General features: G+C 45.0%; 1 protein-coding gene across 1 annotated transcript; it reads left to right on the top strand.

Moving 5' to 3' along the window:
- The first annotated feature begins 992 nt into the window (after positions 1–992).
- Positions 993–15221, top strand: CDC37L1 (cell division cycle 37 like 1, HSP90 cochaperone). Its single transcript, XM_081176880.1, has 7 exons — positions 993–1166; positions 6023–6301; positions 7627–7717; positions 8422–8537; positions 12319–12441; positions 13195–13359; positions 15070–15221. Exons 1-7 carry the CDS (start codon positions 1089–1091, stop codon positions 15151–15153), a joined length of 936 nt encoding a protein of 311 aa, XP_081033006.1. The 5' UTR covers positions 993–1088; the 3' UTR covers positions 15154–15221.
- The last annotated feature ends 2472 nt before the right edge of the window (positions 15222–17693 follow it).

The following is a 17693-nucleotide window of genomic DNA, read 5'->3' on the forward strand; positions in this document are numbered from 1 at the left end:
GGGGGGGAAAGCGTCGTGTTGCCATGGCGACGCCAACGTTCCAGCGTCCCTCGCTCGCCGCGGGGAGAGAAGGGGAGGGGAGGAGGCGCCTCTCTCTCTCTGACGGCGGGGGCTGGGTTTACTCGCGAGCAAAAATGTCCTAGCCGGGAAACTGGTGCAATGGAACAACCGGTCCCGCCGGCAGATGGCCCTTTCTGCCTTCTCCCCGAGCCCTGCAAGCTAGAAAGCTTTTGCCCTAGCACATGATGATGATGATGATGATGTTAATGGGCTGCTGAATAGCTCCTTCGGTAGAGCATGAGAGGCTTCATCATCTCAGGGTTGTGGGTTCGAGTCGCACGAGGGGTGAGAGATTCCTCCATTACAGGGGGTTGGACAAGATGACCCTCGTGGCCCCTTCCAACTCTATGAACCTATGTAGTAATAGTAATAATCAGTGCTTTTTTTAAAAAAAAGTGTTTAAGGGTGCTTTCATTTGGAATCAAGAAAATCACAATTTTATAGTTCAAATCGGGGAAAATAAATACAGTAAATGGACAAAAGTGCAAAGATTCACAAAATGTTTAGGGGTATGCGTGCCCCTATGTCCCCCCAGAAAAAGCACTGGTGATAATAATAATAAGTTGTTAATGGGCTGCTGAATAGCTCTGTCAGTGGAAGCATGAGACACTTCATCTCAGGTTTGTGGGTTCGAGTCCCACGTTGGGTGAAAAATTCCTGCATTGCGTGGGGTTGGACTAGATAGCCCTCGTGGACCCTTCTCACTCTATGAACCTATGTAATTGTAATAATAATAATAGTAATACGTAATAGCAACGGCAGATGCTGCCTGAGCTGCCCAGAGGAGCCGGCGCCTCCGGCTCAGCCCACCGCGCAAGCGCGAGGCTTCCCTCCCTGTCTCCTAGCAACCGCCCGGACAGCTTTGTCCCCTTCACGTGACGCGGCCGTGGAGAGGGGGCGGGACGAGGCAGCGGCGCGGTGAGCTCATAAGCCGGCGACGCGGCGTTGTTGCCGGAAGTGCCTCCCGCAGGAACTTCCGGCGGGACCTTGTAGTAGAAGCCGGAAGTCCAGGCTGAGACGGGGCAGGGATGGCTCTGTGGCTGCCGCGCTCCCGGGACCTGCGCGCGGGGCAGCAGGAAGACCTCCTTCCCCGGCCAGGCACTCAGGTACAGCCGCTCCTCCGGCAGAGACGCCGAGAGGCTCCTCGGAAGGACTTGCTCCCCTTCTCCGAGAGGGGCGCTCGCAGGAACGGGGCAGTGGGGGGTCCGGTTCCTTCCCCTCCCTTGGTCGGTGGCGTCGCTCGAGGCGCCTTGGCGGGCCTGGCCTGGCTGCTGATCTCTCTTTATCCCCCCCCCCCCGACTTCGTCACTTTGGCCATCTCCCTGGGGCCCCCTGGAGTCTGAGGGTTGCCCCCTATCCTGGATGATACAGGATTATTAGAAGCATGCTGTTGTTAATCGTGTCCGACTCTTCGTGACCCCATGGACCAAAGCATGCCAGGCACTCCTGTCTTCCACTGCCTCCCGCAGTTTGGTCAAACTCATGCTGGTAGCTTCGAGATCACTGTCCAACCATCTCATCCTCTGTCGTCCCCTTCTCCTTGTGCCCTCCATCTTAACCAACATCAGGGTCTTTTCCAGGGAGTCTTCTCTTCTCATGAGGTGGCCAAAGTCTTGGAGCCTCAGCTTCTGGATCTGTCCTTCCAGTGAGCACTCAGGGCTGATTTCCTTCAGAATGGAGAGGTTTGATCTTCTTGCAGTCCATGGGACTCTCAAGAGTCTCCTCCAGCACCATAATTTAAAAGCATTAGTTCTTTGGCGATCAGCCTTCTTTATGGTCCAGCTCTCACTTCCATACATCACTACTTGGAAAACCATGGCGTTAACTCTACGGACCTTTGTTGGCAAGGTGATGTCTGCTTTTTAATTAGAAGCATAGCTGTCAACTTTTCCCTTTTCTTGTGAGGAATCCTATTCAGAAAAAGGAAATTTCTCTTTAAAAAGGGGAAACGTTGACCGCTATGATTAGAAGCTCGGCTCTGCCCTCTCTGGTCCTGGAAGGATCCTTTTAAAAAGTCCCATATGCTCAGAGACTTTGCTCCTGTTCATTGGGGGAGATAGGAAGCCCAGAGGACTTGTTCTTTAGATGTCCCTTTTATGAAGAGGCACGTAGTGAGACCATTGATCCCCTGCTGGTGAGGCTCGCTGACCTCCGGGAAAAGCAAAAATGTGACCTTTGCCTGTTAGGCAAAGATCATAAGACGACCCATTTGATCGCCATATTCTGTGTACAGATCTGTAGGCAGAGACCATCCCCCAACCCAAACTAGTTCGTTAAGAAAATCCCCAAACTCAGTTCCATGGGTGACTCTGGATCATCTCTCGGTGGTAGCTTATCTTAAAGTTTTAAGTGTCTATGTGCTTATCGCATTTATAAATTTTAAATTTATTGTTGTACATTGTTTTAAATGTTTGCTTTCCTTCTGGGATTGTACCCCCAAGTGTATTTTATAAGCTGGTCTCCGACCATAATAATAAATATCTACAGGATTATTATTATTGTGCCGCATTTCATTGTGAAAGTGCCACGTCCTGGAGAGTTTTGTCCTGTGTTTCAGGTCTCCTCTCTCTTTCTGTGCTAAGTTCGGGATCCTCTCCCAATGCATGCGTGTGAAAGGTTGTGTATTTTAAGCTCTGGGCTGCCAAGCACAGGCAGAGTTACAAATCCATGGTTGTGTGCATAAGGGGGGGGGGAGAGAGAAATTGCATCCTGTTAGGCTGTAATAGATTGTAATGGGTTGCTTTGAAGTTGCTTCAGCGCCAGATGGGCGAAAAAAATGCCCTCCTTTATTTTGCCAGAACAGAGGTGGCAAAATGGGATCTGGTTCTAAATCCAGCCTGCAGACGATCCGGGAATCAGCGTGTTTTTACATGAGTAGAATGTGTCCTTTTATTTAAAATGCATCTCTGGGTTATTTGTGGGGCCCGCCTGGTGTTTTTACATGAGTAGAATGTGTGCTTTTATTTAAAATGCATCTCTGGTTTATTTGTGGAGCATAGAAAGTTCATATTTATTTTAAAAATGTAGTCTGGCCCCCCACAAGGTCTAAGGGACAGTGGACCGGCCCCCTGATGAAAAAGTTTGCCAACCCCTGATTTTAACTGTTTACAGTGGTCTTTAAGATAAGTTATAAATTTCCCCCATTCCTTATTAAAATTTCAGTCTTTCTGATTCTTCCGGTCATTTTAGCCATTTCAGCATGGTACATCAACTTCATCTGCCATTCTTCTCTGGTAGGAACTTTATCTTCTTTCCATCTCTGGGCCAATTGGCCCACCTGCTGTATTCACTGAGACCTACATCAAGTAACCACTAAGGGCTGAAGCCATGCAGCTGCTTCGTACGCATGTTTGCTTAGAAATAAACCCCTGTGTGTTCTTTTGGAATGCATTCCTAAGTAAGCATGCCTAGGATTTCACACTTACCTGGGGGAAACCCCATTGAACTCAGTGAACTCTGTTGGATGGTATTGTTTGTTTCATAGGGCAACTGGGAGTACTTAATATGGATTAGTTACCTTTTAGTACAGCCAGTTGTGAAGGATGAAACCTTCCTTTCTTCTGGCAGGGAAACCAAAGGAAACCAGGCTAACAGAGGTAGGGTGGCATGACCTGTTACTCCTACACCACTTCATTCTCATCCTATTCCATTCACCTTTATGCAATCCCTTGTCTCCTAAGCCTGTCAGGCAACTTAGTACTGGCATGGAAATGCAACAGGCTGTCAGAGTGGAGAGACTGATCACTCCAAGCCTCTACCCACCAGTCTGCTTTGCAGAAAGCATTTGTTTATTAGTGTGTTAAGAGGTAGTAGTAATAATAATTTATTATTTGTACCCCGCCCATCTGGCTGGGTTTCCCCAGCCACTCTGGGTGGCTTCCAACAAAGACCAAAAATACACTAAAATGTCACACATTAAAAACTTCCCTGAACAGGGCTGCCTTCAGATGTCTTCTGAATGTCAGGTAATTGTTTATCTCTTTGACATCTGATGGGAGGGTGTTCCACAGGGCGGGTGCCACTACCGAGAAGCTCCTCTGCCTGGTTCCCTGTAGCTTTGCGTCTCGCAATGAGGGAACTGCCAGAAGGCCCTCGGCGCTGGACCTCAGCGTATGGGCAGAATGATGTGGGTGGAGACGCTCCTTCAGGTATACTGGGCCGATGCCGTTTAGGGCATTAAAGGTCAACACCAACACTTTGAATTGTGCTCGGAAATGTACTGGGAGCCAATGTAGGTCTTTCAAGACTGGTGTTATGTGGTCTCGGCGGCCACCCCCAGTCACCAGTCTAGCTGCCGCATTCTGTATTAGTTGTAGTTTCCGGTAGCCCCACATAGAGCGCATTGCAGTAGTCCAAGTGGGAGATAACTAGAGCATGCACCACTCTGGCGAGACAGTCTGCGGGCAGGTAGGGTCTCAGCCTGCGTACCAGGTGTAGCTAGTAGACAGCTGCCCTGGATACAGAATTGACCTGCACCTCCATGGACAGCTGTGAGTCGAAAATGACTCCCAGGCTGCACACCTGGTCCTGCAAGGGCACAGTTACCCCATTCAGGATCAGGGAGTCCTCCACATCAGCCCACCCCCTGTCCCCCAAGAACAGTACTTCTGTCTTGTCAGGATTCAACCTCAATCCATTAGCTGCCATCCATCCTCCAACCGCCTCCAGACACTCGCACAGGACCTTCACCGCCATCACTGGTTCTGATTTGAAAGAGAGGTAGAGCTGGGTATCATCTGCATCTGAAACCTATGGAGGGGGCGGGTTTCTTCTTCTCTGTAGTCAGCAGAGAAGTATAGTCTGCTATCTTTTTAAAAGCTTAGTAACTTTCGAGGGTTTATTCACAAAGTTATTAATAGCATCCTTTAACTGCCTTCTCACTATTTTTAGTGCATTTTTATGTTGAGGTTTCAATGCTATTAATGATAGTGATTCCAGACCCAATGAGTGATATTTATTTTGGAATAATGTAAATGTCATCTCACCGCTGGAATGAGGATAGACCTGCATTTGTGGAGCAGGTCAACCTGGTCAGCTTTGCTTTGCCAAAACTTTTTAATGGGTCAAAGCAAATACAGTGGTACCTCGGGTTAAGTACTTAATTCTTTCCGGAGGTCCATTCTTAACCTGAAACTGTTCTTAACCTGAAGCACCACTTTAGCTAATGGGGCCTCCGGCTGCCGCCGTGCCGCCGGAGCATGATTTCTGTTCTCATCCTGAAGCAAAGTTCTTAACCCAAGGTACTATTTCTGGGTTAGCGGAGTCTGTAACCTGAAGCGTCTGTAACCCATGGTACCACTGTATCGGCCTCATGCTGCCTCTTATTTTTATTTCTGGCATATTTCCTGAACTGACCAGCTCTGAGGGCTCTTGGATTGCCTCACAATTAAAGATAAATGTATCAAAATATAAAACCGTAGAGGCAAGAAAAGACAACATAAAGCCTTGTAATTAAATACATTTGTTGTAGCTTTAAGCCCCTGAGAAGCACAATTGCAATGGAGACCTGCTGTGAGTTGTGATGGTTGTATCCAATTTTGTCCCTGCACAAGTAGAAAAGACTTAAGTGTGTTCAATATTATTATTATTTTCTCCTACTCCATGCTATCTTCTGCATGCCCTCACAATCTGCTTTGTTTTCTTCCTGCCCTATAGCTCTCCAGAGCAGATTTTGAGGGTTGCGTCTGGGAGGAGAAATATCCTTGACTGAACAGAAGTCCACTTGCCCAGTGTTACATTCCACCCTGTGTGTTTATATGTGGGGAATGAGGACACAAGGTTGCACATTTTTCTAGGTCTTTGCTTAGATACAAAGCACTACTTTTATGTATCTGTTTTGTATACAGTCCCTTGGGCAAGCATGCATTTGAAAAATGCTCTTCATTCGTCTACACTCTACAGACTGTGTAAATTCTGTCCGTTTCGCTCCCAAATAATCAAAAGGTTTTTTTTCTTAACGCAGATTTATGACGGGATTGAATTGGCTTGTCAGCAGCAAAAGGAATTTGTAAAGAGTTCTGTGGAGTGCAAATGGAATTTAGCAGAAGCCCAGCAGAAACTTGGCAGTTTAGCGTTGCACAACTCCGAGTCCATGGACCAGGAAAATGCCAAAGCACAGACTGAAGCTGCAGAGTTGAAATGGAGGGAGGAAGAATGGCGGCGGAAGGAGGAGGTGTTAAGGCAAAAGGAAAGACAGGAGCTGTGGAATACAGATGTTGTTAGTAAAGAGGTATTTAATAAGGTATGGAACAATTCAGATTGCCTAAAACCAAGACACAGCCACAAAAGATGCATAGAAGCTGCAGAGCACTTTTAAAGCAGTTAGGTAACACATGTTACTACTGTACTGTATCTCAATGCTGTCCAATGCCCACAATTCTGCCAGTACAGTCATACCTCGGGTTGCAAACGTGATCCGTGTGGGAGGCACGTTCGCAACCAGCAGCACCGCGTCTGCACCAGCGCGTGATGCGATTCTGCACATGCGCGTGATGTCAATTTGTGCTTCTGCACGAGCGCCAAAACCCAGAAGTAACCTGTTCCAGTACTTCCCGGTTCGGCACAGTCTGCAACCCGAAAACACACAAGCCGCAGCATTCGTAACCCGAGGTATGACTGTATTAATTTCAGTTGGTTTAGGCACATCTAACTCAGTATAGGAGTGAGCTGCTAAAAGTTCTTGTTCTGCTGCATCCCAGAAATCATCTCGAAGAGTGCTGCTGTGGGTATTCAGATTTCAAACAATGTATTTCGTATCAGAGAAGCAGGGTATGTTTCACAAGTCGACTAAGCTTAGACTACTGTGTGTTAACTTGCCTTGTTCCCATTGACTTTTCGTAGGCAGACTTAATACAGACTCCACCCACCTGAGAGTAAGCCCCATTGAATTCAATTGGACTCCTGAGTAGGCATGGTTAGGTTTGCACGGTTGAACTGGCGAATGAATGATTCAAATTCAGACCAAAGAGTTAATGAGAAAGCCACTCTGGAATTTTAAATAGCACATGTGCCAGGTCTTTAAAATTCAAGCTCTTATGAAATAAAAGCTGTAAAGACATTATGCACAACCTGAACTAGGAGTAATTTGCAAAGGGTCTGATTTTCTTCACAACCTGCCCTCCAAAATAGTTTCTTCTTCGAACTGAGTTATTTGGGAAACTGCTGATCAGCTGCTAAAGGCCGCATTCACACAACACGCAAATTAAGTCGTCTTGTGGCTGAGCTAAGCTAAATGTGTTGTCTGAATCAGGACCTGTAACCCAGATTTATTCTTGGCTATAGCTCACGCTTAACCACAAGTCCTTGTTCATATAACACGCTAAGCCAAATCTTGACTTAGCTTGATGTGGTGCTAGCAGCAAAGAGGATTGTGGAGGAGCCGATGGTTGCCTTAACATGCCATGCAAACCATACCTGTTTGTGATCTGGAATGATCTGTCTTCTGCAACAGATACTCTTGACATCTTCCACTGATAAGTGACTCCTGAACAATTGCAGCGTTGTAATAATTTCTTGCTAAGTATTGTGATGGGGTAGATTAACCAACACTGAAATTCTGTTTGCCAGAGTTTTATTAATCAAATGAAAAGGAAAGAAACAGAAGATGATGCAACAAAATCATTCATGCAAAAACATGAGCAGAAGATTAGGCATTTTGGTAAGCTTATATTTGGTTATTTTTCTTAGCCTCTGTTTATCATGAGCTGTAACAACACACCAGCACTGTATATTCACATTTTAAAAAGTGAAGCAATTTGCTTTAAGTCCTTAGGATTCTTGGGCTTGCATTTTATATGGTAGTAGTGCCATAGTAGTGGGACGCGGGTGGCGCTGTGGGTAAAACCTCAGCGCCTAGGACTTGCCGATCGCATGGTCGGCGGTTCGAATCCCCGCGGCGGGGTGCGCTCCCGTTGTTCGGTCCCAGCGCCTGCCAACCTAGCAGTTCGAAAGCATCCCCGGGTGCAAGTAGATAAATAGGGACCGCTTACTAGCGGGAAGGTAAACGGCGTTCCGTGTGCTGCGCTGGCTCGCCAGATGCACCTTGTCACGCTGGCCACGTGACCCGGAAGTGTCTGCGGACAGCGCTGGCTCCCGGCCTATAGAGTGAGATGAGCGCACAACCCTAGAGTCTGGCAAGACTGGCCCGTACGGGCAGGGGTACCTTTACCTTTAGTGCCATCTTTAGGTGACTGAGCTGAACCCTATGGAAATCAGACCACTGTTAAATTCATGGTTGGGGGGGGGAGCACAGCATGGCTAACTTTTATGGTGATTTTATAGACAACTTTGATCTCAAGTCACATAAGACCATTTTTTAATTTGAAAAAGAACTATTTTGGTTGCATCTCATTGTTTTTCCAGGCATGTTGAGCAGATGGCTTGACAGTCAGAGATTTCTCTCTGAGCACCCATACCTTGTCTGCGAAGAAACAGCTCAATACCTCCTTTTATGGTGCTTCCATCTAGAAGCTGAACAGGTATAATTTACATGCCATTCTACTTTGAAATGGAGAAAGTTGTACAAATAGATCGGTTTCTGATTTTATCCTTCCATCTGGTTCTAGACATCAAGACTGTTCTGAAACCTAGAATGCTCTGGTGAGGACCGGTAGCCTATCACTGCATGTTAATGTCATCTTATCTGCTAGATTGAACCATCAAGAAATCAGGAGAGGGTAAAATGAAGGTGTAATATGACCTCGCAATCCCTGCACTAATAAACATATCTTCTCTTTCATTAATCTGTGGAGGGAAAGATATAGTCTCAGATAAACTACGTATTGAGATTTCACAAACAATAAGTACATTTTTTTTAAGGAGGTCTTTTGCCCTGAACTCACAGCTAGGTTTATTATTGTCCTCCTGCAAGCTGTGAACTGGCTTTCTCAAGCAAGCATCTGCCAAGGAAGTTTTTCATTTTGAAATTGCACCATGATAGCTGCAGCTCCTCACGGCATTGACCCACCCTTTGCTTTGCTGCTGCTCTTAAAAGGTGATGATTCACCTCCCATTCAGTTGTGTTAGATCGTACTTTTAAAATTAATGCCAGCCATGGGGGCACTATTATTATTATTATTATTATTATTATTATTATTATTATTTGGAGAGGAGAGTGTTCCTGGTGCTACAAAGCCCCAATAGGCAGCTGCTTGTTTAGCTTTCTCACTCAGCTCAGTGCTATAGACACACCTTTACTTTAAAATGTCTTTGTTAACTTGCAAATTTGGTTCTTTTTGTCTCATTTGCTTTGTTTGTCACACCCTGAGCTCTTTGGAAGAGTGTGATTTGAATGGCTTCCATATGGTTCCTCGGTAACACTGGTCAACAACAAATTTGTTGTCTGCGTTTTTTCAGTTGTTTTAGGACAAATCCGATGCGCTGAATCCAAAAATCACATTGGTTTTGCTCAATCAGGTCAAGTTTTTGAGCTATGGCCACATGTCTTTTTTTAGGTTTTTGTTCACATGTTTGCTTGCGTGGAGCATTTTAGAAAAAGTTGGTGGGGGTAAAATGCCATGTTGAATAATTGTTTTGATTGGAAATGATTATTTTAATGACAAGAAGTATTCAAGTTCGATAGTTCTGGGTGATTATGTCGAAAAAGGGATCAGTTTGAAGTCATAAAACCTTGAAATCTTCCATAAATTGGTGCGGCAAAGCATAAAGTTGGGGGATCAAAACTAAGTTAATCCTGATCTTCAATCAGCACGTTGTCCTGTAGCTCATTGTGATGAAATTCCAGTGCCTATCTTCGGAGAACTTCCTGACATTAGTGACGAAGATGCCTCCAGTGTTGAAGGACATGAAGAAGAAGTGGTTCTTGAAGATGATGCTCCACATCCATTTTCCCAAAAGGAGTTGAATGATCTAGTTCACGACCTCAGCTTGTCAAAGGACTCTGCCGAACTGTTGGCATCCAGATTGAAGGGGAAAAAACCTCCTCTCTGACAGTGCTCGCATCAGCTTCTTCCGCAACAGGCATCAAGTGTACCTCCGTTTTTTCTCGGAAGAGAAGGACTTGGTGTACTGTGCAGATATTGCGCAGCTTCTGCTCAAACTTGGAGTGCCACAGTACGAACCCAAAGATTGGAGACTGTTCATTGACAGCAGCAAGCGATCACTGAAATGTGTTCTGCTACACAACAGCAACCAGTTTGCCTCTATACCCCTGGCTCACTCGACTACACTGAAGGAGAACTATGAAGCGGTGAAGTATGTGCTGGAGAAAATTGGTTGTGATCAGCATAAGTGGTTTATTTGTGTTGACCTGAAGATGGTGAACTTTTTGTTGGGACAACAGTCTGGCTTCACCAAGTACCCATGTTTTCTGTGCATGTGGGATAGTAGGGACCGTGCTCAGCATTACACGAAGGACTGGCCTGTGCGGGAGGAATTGGTGCCTTGCAAAGAAAGGAACGTCATCAACGACCCTCTGGTGGACAGAGACAGAATACTCTTCCCACCGCTGCACATCAAGCTCGGCTTAATCAAGCAGTTCACCAAGGCTCTGGACAAGGATGGTGACTGCTTCACTTACTTGTGCCAGGCTTTTCCAGGATTGACCATGGAGAAGTTGAAAGCTGGCATCTTTGACGGTCCTCAGATCCGTCAGCTCATCAGAGATCCAGAGTTCAGAAACTCAATGAACGAAGTGGAACTGGAAGCGTGGAAGGCATTTGTTCTGGTAGTGAAGAACTTTCTTGGCAACAATAAGGCCAGAAACTATGCAGAACTTGTCAACAACACACTGACTGCTTTCAGAAACCTGGGCTGCAACATGAGCGTCAAGATGCACTACCTATTTTCACATCTGGACCGGTTTCCTGAGAACCTGGGTTCAATGAGTGATGAGCAGGGGGAGAGATTCCATCAGGACATGAAAGAGATGGAGACCAGGTATCAGGGTCGATGGGACGCAGTCATGATGGCTGACTACTGTTGGACTCTGAAGAGAGACCTCCCTGCTGCTGAGCATTCCAGGAGTTCCAAGAAACGGAAGTTCAAGCCCTGAAGTTTGAAAAATGGTGAAGCAACATGCAATTTATGTGTACTTACCTTTATCAATGCCCACCATTCAGTTTACAGTAAAGATGGAGAGAAACGGATGCCATTTCCTGATTCAGCAGTGCAAAAATACCCTAAATCAGTTGTAGAAATCTAGACAACATTCAAAAAGTAAAAAATTGTTGCCCAGCGTAATCTACTCCAGTAGTTTAAGATGCCAAACTTGCTTGGCTTCAGACAATACCAACCAAACTATTATGGGACAGCAAATCATTTCTGTCTACAAACCTAAGACTTTGCAACTTGATAAAAGTTTGATCTACCTATGGGCCTATTAAGTTTTTGCTTTACCCCACGTCAAGGGTGGGGAAACCAGCTTTCTAGAAGTTCATGGCCATCTCTGACCATCGGCCATGCCGGCTGGGGCTGGTGGGAATTAGGCTGAAGAGCCACAAGTTCCCCATCCCTGCCCTGTGTGTTTTTAATAGCAGATCTTCCTGTACACCTGCTGTACACCTGCTGTGAGCTAATGGCTTCAGATACAGTTTATTTTTATCTATATGTAAAAGTATGAATTGCAAAGAGATTAAAATGTGTAGGTACCTTGCATTCCTCCCCACGGACCCTTGGAAATCTCCCTATCTCTGAGAACTGACTCTCAAAAGGCTTGTTGTGCGATGCGTGAGACTCAGCTTTGCAACAATAATCCATAATAACTAGGGCTGGGAGATATAGCTATATATTGTCCAAAACTGGTTGGATGTCCATATCATGATTTGGTTTCATAATTTTTGACCTGGGAATATATTGCAAATCATGATGCGTGTGTGTGTGTGTGTGTGTGTGTGTGCTTTGTAAAAATCACAATGTGGGGGAAATTGCAAAGCCATTTTCTCTTGATTCCTGCAGCCCCTGTTGATTTTGCCAGCTCAGTTCTTCCCTGCCTCCGACAAGAGGCAGCAAATCACAAGAGCAGGCGCTGGCAAAAATCACGATGCAGGAAAACCCGTGAAGCCAGCCAATGCCTTTACATGGCTCCATCCTTATTTCAGACAACGTACTGTATCAGTATATTGCGATGTTCAGCTGGTGATATAATAACGCTGTTGAAAACCAGATATCGCCCAGCCCTAGCTGTAACTTAAGCTTAATTACAGCTAGCCGTGTATAGCTACACACACACACACACACATACACAACCATGAAGGGGATATGTTGTTGGTTCCTTACGTATTGATTTCACCTTATTTTCAGAAAGGCGCTTTGATGGAACAAGTAGCTCACCAAGCAGTGGTAATGCAGTTTATTATAGAAATGGCCAAAAGCTGTAACGTGGATCCACGAGGATGTTTCCGTCTATTTTTCCAAAGAGCTAAAGTAAGTTGGGCTTTCTTTGTGTGTGTGTTTTTAATTGTGTTTTATAAACTAGAATAATGTTATACAAATAAGTATATCAAGTTTTCTCATGTCATACGTATATCACAAAAATAGCATAATAAGTGTGGGGAAATATCTGCAAAATATTAGTGGTCAATGTCTGAGTCCTTGGTTTATGAATTGGTTTAAATAATTAGGAAGGAGAAGGGGAGAAGAGAGTGGCAGGTGGGGTGGGGTTGGGTGGTTATGCTTCTATTATTCTACTTAGCGGGGTTGTATGGGTTCTCTTACTCTTCACTTCTTGTATTTCCTTGGTGGTGACAGAGGTTTGGTGTGGTTGATTGTCTTTGGGTAAGTTGGGCTTTCTATTTAGGGTGGAGCATGCTGAATAGTTTTGAGGAATCCATTCAATCCCTAGCAGAAGGTTCGTTTTAGATGCTAAAATGCCTATTCTGGTCTGATAATTAAGCTTATTTATAACTTTCCTGGCCACAGAAACTTTGGATGAGATCCAGCCTAGGGGATGAGCAAGCACCTGCTCCTACAAAGGGATTTCCCATTCCCCTCCTCTTCCGTACATTCTCCCTCAAAATCTGCTTTTAAGGGTTGGGGGCAGATTTGGGAGGCTGTGGGGGAGAGGGACAAACTGGAAGTCCCTTTGGGCAAGCAGGCAGATGTCACTGTATGTTGCATTTTTTTTTCCCCAGCACAGGGTGAAAAAAACTATATAATTGCTTGTTGTTTGTTTGACAGACGGGAGAAGAAGGCTATTTGGAGGCTTTTAAAAATGAACTTGAAGCATTCAAATCGAGAGTGAGGTTTTGTTCACAGTCTCAGAACTTTCAAGCTAATCCTGCTCAGAATCCTTCATTTTATCCTGATTTCAATTGTATAGGAGGGCTTGCATCCTTTCCACAGGTAAGTCTTAACTTTTTTATAGTGAATGGGTAGCTGGCCTAAGATACTTTTGTCATCCTTTCCTTTGAGCGCCTTGCTAGAAAAGTGTTTGTTTCCTCTTCCTACCTTAAAATGGTTTGGGGGAGAGGAGAGGGGGTAATATACCTAAAATATTAGATTTTTTTTTCTGTGGGCTGAAAATGGCAAAACTAGCACTTATTCAAGCGAAGAGACTTTTGTATCCAGTGTGTATAACTGGACTGTACAGTACTGCTTCCAGCCGTTCGCACTCAAATAGCACCATCCCAGAGGTGTACTGAATTAAGTTTAGTCCCCAAATCACAGGCAAGCAGTGTTGCACATTCATTGCATGGGAACGTAGAATAAGGTTCGTTTTCCACCTGTCTGTTCTGGGAATTGTGGCCGTAGGATGAGCTATGTGAAACCAGACCCGTCAATCCCCGTGCAGCTGTATAAAACCCGTCTACTCAGTTTTCCTGCTTTGGTCTGTGGTTAATACGGACGCAGGTGGCGCTGCGGTCTAAACCACTGAGCCTCTTGGGCTTGTCAGCGGTTCAAATCCCTGCGATGGAGTGAGCTCCTGTTGCTCTGTCCCAGCTCCTGCCAACCTGGCAATTCAAAAGCACACCAGTGCAAGTAGATAAATGGGTACTGCTGTGGTGGGAAGTTAAACGGCATTTCTGTGTGCTCTGGTTTCCTTCACGGTGTCCCATTGTGCCAGAAGTGGTTTAGTCTTTCTAGCCACATGACCCGGAAAGCTGTCTGTGGACAAATGCCAGCTCCCTCGGCCTGAAACGAGATCAGTGCCGCAACCCCATAGTCGCCTATGACTGGACTTAACCATCCAGGGGTCCTTTACCTTAATACAGATGCTTTGGAGTCAAGTTGGGGGTGATGTCTTTCCTGGCTTCAGCAGACTGACATTTCTAGGTTATGAATACTTACTACATAGCTTACTGGTTCATTATATGTATGCACTTTCTGCACTCAGAATGGTACATAGGGTCATCCCGTCCCCCGTTTATCCTCATAACTTACCCATCAGGTAAATGTAGCTGAGAGATAGTGACTCATCCAGTGAACTTTGTGTCTGAACAGAGATTTGAACTTGGGTCATCCTGATCTAAGACCTATGGCACATATGCCCCTGTTTCTATTTTTCCAGTCCATGGAGTGATTCAGTTCAGTTTTAACTTTCCAGCCACCATCTGTCTCTCCCCACTCAGCCCCCAGTTCATGTTGGCCATCGCCCCACGCATAAACTTTCCGGTAGCCAATATGAAACTATTGGATGAAGTGGCTCTCATCAGATTCTTGAGGATTTCCTCAGATTACTTGCTTTGAAGATGTATGCAGTAAGTCTCAGCCTTCCCTGGACGTTGCTGTTGCTTCTTACCCTGTCCATGTTTCTTAATCGGTGCAAGGCCGGCTCTGTTTTCTGCATCAAAAGAACGGTTTTGTAGCCTTGCACGAAGCTCCTGGCTTACCTCTGGGCAGTGGCTAGTAATTGCTCAGAAGACGAAAACAGGGAGACTGCTGGTATACTATGAGACTGGAAGGCAACTATACTACGGTTGAATGTTGCAAAATAAACTGTTCACAACCCTACAGGTGATTAGGAGGCAGGAAGTTTTCTGCGACTCAAACCAGAGTTTTGTGTCTAGTTCCTGTCTTCAGCTGACTTGTTTCTTGTTCTCTTCTTGGTTACAGAATGCAGATTCACTTCAGGGCTGCAGTTTGAACTCAGTGGTACACAGAGACGAAGACGAACCTAAAATGATGGATACAGTATAGTATTCCTAAGACTGAGCCCAAGTTTTCTTATTAACAAAAAGAAGAATGTGGCAAATTTCCTAGACTTATTTTTATGGGTACTGCACTTTATTTTGCGTGTTTGTTTTTGGGAGAGAGGGTATTCCAGAAACACACTTGTCTTTTTGTTGGAAAATGTGCTGCTATGTTTTTGGGGTTTTTTTAGGAGAGGGGGATTATTGTGTGTTACTGAATGTGAAACTGGATGTTTTTCTGCTACTACTAAACCTTGCCTTTTTAATTTTAGGAATCCGAGTTTGAAAAAGAATCTGCACAGTTGCAATGTTTACAATTGATTGATTCTAGAAGGAATCTGCTTTAATCTTATTAGGAATACCCTTGTCTCCCTTGGGATACTAAAAATCACTGTAAAGCATTCTGTTGCGTGCAATGGTTGATGCTCAGATCTGATTTTATCATGAATAGCAATATATCAGTGGTTGCTATCAACTTTGCAGATCTGAATGGCTCAGATAAAAGCACTGGCCTTTTAACTCTGTTACAGGGATTGTTTTTGGGAAAAAAGACCTTTTAATATTTTGTTTTGCCACTTTTATATCTTGATGTGTAAGTGGCCACAATTTCTTATAATGAAATTATAAAACAGTATTTTCTAGAGACATACTCATGAAAAAAAACCTTCTTTCCTTGACAGAACTGGCTAAAACTATCAGCCATTAGTGAGAGAGGAGAAGACAAATCAATACTAATTGGCTGCCTTTGTACCTAAAAAAAAAAGTATATTCTGTTATGATGTCTTTAAAATGAGCATTTAAGGGCATTCAGGTGCCAAACTGATTTGACCTTGTTTTCAGTTAAGTGTTGTGAGTGTGGCACTTAAAATCTATTTTGGAAGGGTAGCTGTGCGTCAGGGCATGTCGTCAGTTGGCAGTTTTAAAACCAAAACATCTCCAATGATGTTGTCAGTGTAGGCTGAGCTCTGTTCTCTTTCCCCTGTGTTTTGTTTGTGATACCCAAAGTATATAAAACCACTAGAGGTGGGCGATATTTCGATTCAGCATCTGAAACCGGTATGAAGTTCAAATCGCGATACCGGTTCTGGACTTTCAGAGCTGGCTAGACATCGCTCCCATCCGCCTTCACTGTGCTGGTTGTGGCCGGGGAGCCATGATGTATCGCCAGCTCAAATTGCGTGCTCGCCCGCCTGCGCATTTGCCCTCACCCGAGCAAGCGGGGCAGGCTGCATCTTTCCTCCTGGATAGCCGTTCCTCCTGCGACAAACCGGGAGGCAAGAGGCGCCTGCCCCACTTGCTCGGGCAAAGGCAAAACGCGCAGGCAGGCAGAGCACCTTCTCGGCTCCCTGTCCTGAGGTCAGGGCTGGGCTGTAGAAGGAGGGAGGGAGTGGGCAAGAGTCCCTTTGCCCGAGCAAGTGGGCAGTCTCCTTCCATTCCTCCTGGTCGCTCCTCCCTCCCTTCACAGCCCAGTTGCATTTTCAGCCTTCTTCAGTGTTATTTCAGACGTCGTGATACATCACGACGTCTGAAATAACACTGAAGAAGGCTGAAAATGCAACTCCAGCTGTATATCACAATGTTGAAAACCAGATATCGCCCAGCCCTAAAAACCACCATTTCTCATCCAGTTATCACACACTGCTTCCACTTAGCTAAACCAGGGATGTAGGTCTGTGTGTTGAAAACATGAACGTGCTGCTAGCTTTTTCTACCAGTGCACAGCCATGTTTACTAAGTGCGTCTTAATCAGCGAAGCACCTTGGGTTGCATCAGTCCCAGAATCAGGAAGGTACTGTAGAATCTGATACGATAAGTTCTTTCGTTTGACTCTGCTCCCTTGCTCTGCCTAATAAGTAGAGGAAAAGTATACAAGGCTATAGCTAAGTTCCTAAGAAACAAGATACATGCCTGGGGCAGCCTTCCATGTGCACAATGGGGATTGTGTCTCCTGGCATTCCCGTAATTCTTTGGCTCTTGGCCTACATGTGGAACATAATTCCCTCCTCTAACATTTTCTGGTTAAATATAAATCACTCCCTTCCACTGTGGCTGGACTTTGCAGTTAAAAGGAAATGAAGGTCGCTTGTTTCCTTGGACATGATTATTGTCAAGCCCAATATACAACTGGAGAAGTCTGAGAGGCTAGTTGAGATTGTGAGATGTGATGAGAGAGAATCATGAATGCAGCTATTTTACTTTTGGTGTGTGGCGGGGTGTAAACAATGTTAGACTCCTGGATGCCTCGAACAAAAGGGATGGTGGCCAAGAATACATGAGTTTCTAGGGACTGCATAGTAACACTGAGTGCTTGCATGTAAAAGCTTCTTCCATGTAAAAGATGGTGTTTTGAATAGTAATTCCCTTGAATAATCTTGTTGTATATATGAAATAAAAAATTATTCAATTGTATTTTGGAAAAATTATGAATCCCAGAGACCAGGGAATATTTTGGGCAGAAGCAGAAAACTTTCAGCAAGGGACTAAAGCTAGAATTTATTATTCTGTTGCCTATGGAACCAGTGTAAAAGACAAAAGCAGATGGGCCTT

This window comes from Podarcis bocagei (genome assembly GCF_964188305.1).
Source record: "Podarcis bocagei genome assembly, chromosome: 17".
NCBI lineage: Eukaryota > Metazoa > Chordata > Lepidosauria > Squamata > Lacertidae > Podarcis > Podarcis bocagei.

Bases quoted from the DNA above. Each gene is read 5' to 3' on its own strand.
- CDC37L1 (XM_081176880.1), top strand. From the start codon at position 1,089: ATGGCTCTGTGGCTGCCGCGCTCCCGGGACCTGCGCGCGGGGCAGCAG. The intron at 1,167-6,022 runs GTACAGCCGCTC...TTCTTAACGCAG, and splicing joins TTCCCCGGCCAGGCACTCAG to ATTTATGACGGGATTGAATT. The intron at 12,442-13,194 runs GTAAGTTGGGCT...TTTGTTTGACAG, and splicing joins TATTTTTCCAAAGAGCTAAA to ACGGGAGAAGAAGGCTATTT.